Below are 6,840 nucleotides of genomic sequence, written 5' to 3' on the forward strand. Positions count from 1 at the left end.
ACTGGGAGCGGGGTTGGAGTCAGCACATGGTCACACTGGGAGCGGGGCCGGGAGCGGGGTCGGCACATGGTCATGCCAGGACTGGGTTCGGTACTGGCACGTGGTCCTCGCGTCTCACCAGATGCACAATAAAGGCACAGTGGGCCCCACCATCCCTCCCCATCCTCATCCACCAGGATTGGGATTGGAGTCAGGATCAGCACACAATCCTTGTGTTCCCATCACCCAGCCAATACAGGTGTGATGGTCCCCAGTGCCCTTCATCTTCCTCATCCCAGTCCTCACCCCACAACACCCTAGGGAGAACCAAACCAGGAATAACGTAACCCTCACCCCTTCTTCCTCCTCCCTGCACGAGGCCGAAGGCAGAGCCGAGCCAGGCTGGTGGAATGGGTTTATTAATTAATGATTTAGTACAACACAGACCCTCGTTACGCCGCATGCATTGGGGATGGTGAGGGGGGTGTGACCCACCACAGGGGCAGTGGGGGCGGGGCAGGACCCCCGACCCAACACCCCGGGGAACTCTGTGCCCTGGGGTGTTGGGTCGGCCATCCTGCCCCCCCTCCGCCTCATGCCCCCCGTGCCCCCGCCCCCTTCAAGGGGTCTGTGCCCCTCCCCGCCGCGGTTTGAGGGTCCCCAGGAGGGTCTGCACCCCCCGGCGCACGGAGGAGCCCACCCGCCGCGCCACCGAGTCAGCCGGGGGGGCCGGCAGGCAGGAGCTGGAGGCCTGGGGCCGCGCGTCCAGGCACTTCTGGTAGCGGAGCTGCGGGGAAGGGCGGTCAGCATGGGAGAAGGGGGGCTCGGGGGTCCCACTCGCCCTGCAGCTGGCCTGCAGCGGGGGGCACAGGGAACTGGGGGCTTGGGGGTCCCACTCACCACGCAGGCGGCCTGCAGCGCCTCGCTGAGCCCCGCGGCGTTGGGCTCACACCACACCATGTGGCAGCGGAAGGTGCCGGGCGCACTGGCCATGATGAAGGCGAAGGCGCGGACGTCGCGTCCCACCCCCATGAAGGACAAGAACCGCACGCGGCACTCGCACAGCACCGCCTCCGTCTGGGGGGCACGCGGAGGGGTCAGCACGGCCTCCCTGGCTGGGAGGGGATCCCCAAGGTCCCGTGGAGTGGGGGGACACACTGTGTCCCCGTGGTACAGGGAGGGGTCCCTGCAGCCCCCCAACATGGAATGGGGTCACTGAGGCCCTCAGAGCAGGAGGGCATTACCAGTGCAGGTGGGGGTCACCATCTGGGGGGGGTCACCAGTGTGGGTAGGGGTCATTGCACCTTCCCAGAGTGAGACAGGGTTATCACAGTGGGGTGGGGGTCACCATGGTCCCCAGAGTGTGAGGGGGGTCACCACAGCCCTCCAGGGCAGAAAGGGGGTCACTGCAGCCCCTCAGAGTGGGGAGAGGTCACCAGAGACCCCCCCAGGGTAGGGGGGTCCCAGGTGGGCACACACCTGGCGGTGGGCAATGGTGAGGGTGGCAGGGGCCACGCTGACCACGACAGGGGTGGGTGCGGGGGGCTCCCCCGAGCCAGGGGCCAGTGCTGCCTCCAGCGCCGCGTTGATCACGTCCATGCCTGGGAGGCAGAGGGGTCAGGGCAGCCCTGGGTGTGCCCCCAGCCCACAGCATCCCGCAGAGGCCAGAGGGAGCTCCCTTGAGCCCCCCACTCACCCACAGGCTTGGCGACAGGGACGCAGCCCAGGTAACACACGGGGAAGCGCTGAACCGCCTCACTCTTGGGGGCCGGGAACTCCACTGTGGGGGGCACATCAGACCTGCCCAGAGCCCCCCAAAAACCCCCAGAGCTTCCCTACCCCTCAGTCCTCACCCAGCACACCCCAACACCCCCCATCTGCACCACCTCGCTCCTGGGGACTGGGAACTCCACTAGAGGGGCACTGTCAGGAGCCTCCAAAGCCTCGCTGAACCCCCCAAAACCCACCCTCTCCCCAACCACTCCCCAGCACATGCAGCCTCCAGACACATGAGCCCCGTGCCCTGGACCCCCCATGCCCCCTCCCCAGCCCTCCTCCAGCCCTTTTCCCCCCCACCGCCCCCCAGATCCCCAATCTCCTCCAGATCTCCCCTGCTCCCTCACAGGTACCTCCCCCTCCCACACCCTGCAGGGGGGTCCCCCAGCCCCATGCCCCGTACCCTGCAGGGGGGGCTCCCCCAGCCGGGGGTGGTCGGTGCCCAGCCCGTTGGCTGCTGCTCGGGCGCTTCGCCGCTCCTCCGTCAGCTGGGGACAAGAGGCACAAACCCCCACAGTGTCACAACACGGGCACCCCCAGGACCCCCGTGGTGACCCACAGCCCCCTAGACGTCACACCATGGCCCCCCTGGATGTCACACCACGAGGATCCCCAAGGACCACCTGGTTGTTCTGTGGGGACACCGGGGGAGAGGGGCTCACCCTGGGGGCTGACTGGGGGGGCCTGGAGGACCCCGGAGGTCTCACCTACCCACAGACCCGGTGTGGGATGGGGAAGCAGGGTTTGGGGGTGTCACCTGGACATAGACGTGGTACAGGCCAGGGGAGGTCCCGGGGGGAAAGAGGGGTGGTTTCGCCTGGGGACAGACTTGGTGCAGCCCAGCAGGGAGGTCCCGGGGGGGTTGGGGGGTCCCGGGGGTCTCACCTGTGCGCAGACCCGGTGCAGCCCAGCGGCGATGGCGCTGGCCGGCCCCTCACAGTGGAACACGTGGCACTTCAGCACCTGTGTCAGGGGGTCCCGGGCCACGTACGCAAAGTCCCTGGGGAAGGGAGGAGTGTGCTCAGGACCCCCCCGGCCTCCTCCCTACCCAGCGTGGGCTGGGCCTGGGGGCACTGGGGGGCTGGGGGCAGGTTGGGGCCGTACCTCTCCCTGCGTCCCCAGCAGCGCGGCAGGACAGAGCAGGGTTAGATGGGGCAGGGGAGGCATGGATCCCCCCCACAGCCCCAGGACCCCCACAATCCCCCAGAACTGGGTCTGACCCTGCTCCACACCCTTCCCTGCTGAGGAGTTCATTGCTGAGACCCCATGGCCCCCATCTGCTACCAACGTGTGGGACTCCCCAGTCCTGTACACGAGACCCCCGCACCTCACCCATATGGAACCCCTCAGCCCCCTGCCTACCTCCACACCCAGATTCCCCCATCCCTGTGCCCCACGTACATAGCAACCCCCCAGCCCCACATAAGTGGGACTCCAGAGCCCCCACTCCATGTACGTGGGACCCTCAAGCCCCATGGACTCCCACACGCCCAGACCCCTCCCCATCTCTGCACCCCACATACACAGGACCCCAGGCCCACATGCACCCAGCCCCCTGCAGACACCAGCCCCCTGTGCAACTGCCACCTGGCCCCATGCCACCGCACGCCCCACACGTGGGTACCCTGTGCCCCACCTGCTGCCATGCCGCCCCACGCCCCACATGCGGGTACCCTGTGCCCCACCTGCTGCCATGCCGCCCCACGCCCCACACGCGGATGCCGCCCACGGGCTGCGCGTGCAGCAGTGCCCGGTCCCGGGGGTCCACGAGCTTCAGCGTGCGGCCCTCGAGCAGCAGCAGTGCCCGCGCCTGGGGGCACAGGGTCAGGGGCTCCCTCAGCCACCCCAGGTGCTGGGGTGGCGGTGAGGGGGGTCAGAGGGTCTGGGGTCACTCACCTCCCCCCAGGTGCCAGGGGGGCCGTCGCGGGGCCCCGAGAGCTGCCGGATGCAGGCGCTGACGGTGCCGCTGCTGCGGCCGGGCCCCAGCTCCTCCTCCCGCAGCTGCACCCAGCCCAGGGAGCGCACCAGCAGGCCCTGGGGGCAATGGGGGTCATGGGGGGTGTGGGGCTCGGGGACAGAGGGGCAGGGGGCAGCATGGGGCAGCCCCAGCCCCCAGCAGAGACCCATCCCCCCTCCCTGTGAAGCCTCCAGTCCCGGGTCAGGGTGGACTCGGAGTGGGGCACAGCCAAGGCCCCTCCCATGGGGGTGACAGCCCAGGGCAGCCCTGAGGAGGGTCCCTCAGCTCCCCAATAGTGGGCCAGATCCCACAGGGGTGGGGAAGGGGCCCTGTGGGTTAGAGGATCAGGGATCAGCCCTACCTTGGAGTTCAGCACGTCCTCCTCACCCAGGGCCATGCTGCAAGGGGAGGTGGTCAGCAACTTCACCCAGAGACTCTGGGACACCCAACTCCGGCCACGTAAACCCTGGGAGCCCTCCCACCCCCAACCCCAGTCCCCAAGACCCTGGGACCCTCCCCATCCAACCACTGCTTCCTGAATCCTGGGGTCCCTCCACCCCACAACCCCTGACCCCCATACTCTGCCCCCCTGTCCTACACCTAGATCTCTGCCTCCCATGACTCGGAACTCCCCACACCTGGATCCCTGTCCCCTGTGACTCTGGAACCCCCCACGCCTGGGTCTCTGCTCCCAGATCTCCCCACACCTGGGTCCCTGCCCCCAGACCTCCCCACACCTGGGTCCCTGCCCCCAAAGCCTGGCTCCCAGCCCACACCAGATCTCCCTCCTCCCATGCTGCTTGTGCCCTGAGGTCCCACCTCCCCATAGGGCCCAGGCACAGCCCCCTGCACCCCACAGCCCCTGTGTCCCCCCAGACCCCCGCACCCCTCTCCCGGCGATCCTGGGCCTGGCGACGGCGTCTCCACATCTGACGCTCCTGGTTCCTCATCTTCCTCCTCCTCCTCCTCCTCGGCTGTGGGGTCCTGGGGGGCAGGGGGGGCTCGGTGGGCCACTGACCCCTCCTCCCCCCTTCCCCCCACTGCCCCCCCTCACCTTCCACAAGTCTCCGTCGCCGAAGGTCTCGGCTGGGGCGAAGCTCGTCCAGGAGAGCTGGGAAGGGTGGTTTGGGTCAGGGTGCACCATGGGGCAACCCCACAGCAGCCCACGGCCACCCCATGGCCATCCTGTGTCCCACAGCCACCCCACCCCACAGCAGCCCCCAGTCACACCATAGGCACTTCGTGGTTGCCTCCCAGTCACCCCCCAGCACACTACAGCCACCCCACTCCTGATCCACAACCCCTGATGCCCCATGGCAACACCACAAACACCCACAGCCACCCCCAGATGCCCCACAACTGCCCCCAGTCACCTCACGGCCCACGGCTTCCCCACAGCCACCCCACGGTCACCCCATGGCAGCTACATGGCCACTCTGTGGCCTCCCCACAGCTGCTCCACAGCCACCCCATGGCCTCCCCACGGTCACCCCACACCCATCCCCTCCCTCAGCTGCCCCACAGCTACCCCCCAGTCCCCACTCACGGTGGGCCCCTCAGTGGGGGTGCTGCCATCGGAGGGGGTTTCATGGGGCCCCCCGGGGGGCTCCCACTGGGTGGTGCCAGTGGGGACGTGCCAGTAGTAGGTGCCTGAGGTGTCCTGCACCCGCAGCCACCCGGGGGGCAGGTCCCCATGTGCCCCTGCGTCGCGCGGCCACAGCGACTCTGGGGGGCATGGAGGAGTCAGAGGGGTCCCAGCCCCACACACAGCCCCGTGCCCAGGGACATGGGGACCCCCAGGAGGGCTCCACAAGGACAAGGGGGCAAAGGGGGGGGCCATGGAGCTAACGGGGGCTGGGGGGCAGCGGTGGGCACACAGTCAGGTGTGGGGGCAGACAGGACCATGGGGGCACAGGGAAGGGGCAGGCAGGGGCGGCCGTGGGGCAGTCACAAGTCACCGTGGTGCCCACCTGGCTCGTCAGGGGAGCTGCCCTGGCTCAGCGTGGCCCAGCTCGAGTCTTCGTCGCTGCCGGGGCCGGGCCCCCCGAAGAGGCGGCTGGCGCTGCGCCCGGGGGGCTCCCGCGGGCCCCGCTCCGCGCCCAGGGCCGGCGGGGAGACCCCGGCCGCGTCCTCCTCCTCCTCGTCCTCCTCCTCATCCTCCTCCTCCTCTTCCTCCTCCGAGGCGCCGATCAGCAGCGCCCGGGGGTCCCCGGCGGTGTTCCGGGCGTTGCGGGCCTGGACCCCCGGCTCCAGCGCCCCCGGGGACGCCCCCGGGCCCGGCCCCGGCTCCAGCTCGTTGCGGTTCTGGTCCCGGCCGGCCTTCGCCCAGCCGGCGCCGGGCAGCTCCTCGGCCGGGGCCCCGCCGGGCCCGGTGCGGGGCTCGGGGGACAGCCCCAGGCTCAGCCCCGGGCACCGGTTGTCGTTGGCGAGGTCGCTGCGCTTGCTCAGGGCCCCCGACATGGCGAGGACACGGGGACGGGCGCGACCCCCGGCACGGCGGGACCCCCCGGCCCGGCCCGGCCGCTCCTGCCGCTGGGGGGGTCCTACAGCCCCCGGGGCGCCTCCGCGTCCATCGGGCCTGGGGGGAGCGGGGGGGCAGCGCGGGCAGGGGACCCCGGCCACGGACCCCACGACCCCCGGCTCCCCCCGCCCGGGGTCCCCCCACTCCCGCCCCGCGGCCCGGCCAGGGGGGACCACGAAGGCCCCGCACGCACGGACCCCCCGCCCGGGCCGGCTCCGCGGGGTCTCAGCGCTCCCGGCCCCCCCCTCGCCCCCGCAGCGCAGCGGGGACGGCCCGTGTCACTCCCGCGCATCCCCCCCGTTCCCTCCCGTCAATCCCCATCTCCATCCCCGTCTCCACCCCCATCCCGTTCCCATCCCGACCCCATTCCCGGTACCTGCGGCGGCGGCTCCGCTGCCGGGGGGTCGCGGGGGGGGGTCGGGGGGGGCTCAGGGGCTGCGTCACTTCCGCTTCCGGCAGCGGACAGACAGCGCCCCCTCCCGCGCGGGACCCCCGGGAATACTGGGAACCCACGGGACCCCCGGGAATAGCGGGAACCCTCCGGGACCCCCGGGAATACTGGGAACCCACCGGGACCCCCGGGAATAGCGGGAACCCTCCGTGACCC

General features: G+C 70.5%; 2 protein-coding genes across 6 annotated transcripts in view; one reads left to right on the forward strand and one right to left on the reverse strand.

Annotated features, from left to right (window-relative positions):
- The window catches only part of SMPD1 (sphingomyelin phosphodiesterase 1), a 3,516-nt gene extending 3,354 nt beyond the window's left edge, over window positions 1-162 (forward strand). For 2 of the 3 annotated variants that reach the window (XR_003531920.1, XM_027669057.1), the window contains exon 6: window positions 9-162. The gene's annotated coding sequence lies outside the window, so the exon portion shown is untranslated. The remainder of the gene's footprint in view (window positions 1-8) is intronic. The other variant, XM_027669056.1, reaches the window with a different exon arrangement.
- A 217-nt stretch (window positions 163-379) lies between these two features.
- APBB1 (amyloid beta precursor protein binding family B member 1) lies at window positions 380-6,638 on the reverse strand. 3 transcript variants are annotated; one of them, XM_027669055.1, is made up of 16 exons: window positions 6,610-6,638; window positions 5,683-6,290; window positions 5,259-5,437; window positions 4,767-4,823; window positions 4,599-4,696; window positions 4,074-4,110; window positions 3,652-3,789; window positions 3,441-3,565; window positions 2,860-2,865; window positions 2,641-2,755; window positions 2,159-2,243; window positions 1,676-1,759; window positions 1,459-1,580; window positions 1,224-1,245; window positions 880-1,056; window positions 661-766 (listed from the first exon to the last, which is right to left on the reverse strand). In XM_027669055.1, exons 2-15 carry the CDS (start codon window positions 6,170-6,172, stop codon window positions 926-928), a joined length of 1,689 nt encoding a protein of 562 aa, XP_027524856.1. In that variant the 5' UTR covers window positions 6,173-6,290; window positions 6,610-6,638; the 3' UTR covers window positions 661-766; window positions 880-925. The 3 variants fall into 3 exon arrangements, with proteins under 3 accessions (XP_027524853.1, XP_027524854.1, XP_027524856.1); XM_027669052.1 differs by lacking the exon at window positions 1,224-1,245 and having other exon boundaries at window positions 380-766; XM_027669053.1 differs by lacking the exons at window positions 1,224-1,245; window positions 2,860-2,865 and having other exon boundaries at window positions 380-766.
- Window positions 6,639-6,840: the final 202 nt, after the last annotated feature.

The sequence above is a fragment of the Corapipo altera genome, unplaced genomic scaffold, assembly GCF_003945725.1.
Source record: "Corapipo altera isolate COAL_440 unplaced genomic scaffold, ASM394572v1 189, whole genome shotgun sequence".
Taxonomy (NCBI): Eukaryota; Metazoa; Chordata; class Aves; order Passeriformes; family Pipridae; genus Corapipo; species Corapipo altera.

Bases quoted from the DNA above. Each gene is read 5' to 3' on its own strand.
- APBB1 (XM_027669052.1), bottom strand. From the start codon at position 6,172: ATGTCGGGGGCCCTGAGCAAGCGCAGCGACCTCGCCAACGACAACCGG. The intron at 1,760-2,158 runs GTACGGGGCATG...TGCCCCCCACAG, and splicing joins GGGGGAGCCCCCCCTGCAGG to TGGAGTTCCCGGCCCCCAAG. The intron at 1,581-1,675 runs GTGAGTGGGGGG...TCTGCCTCCCAG, and splicing joins CCCTGTCGCCAAGCCTGTGG to GCATGGACGTGATCAACGCG.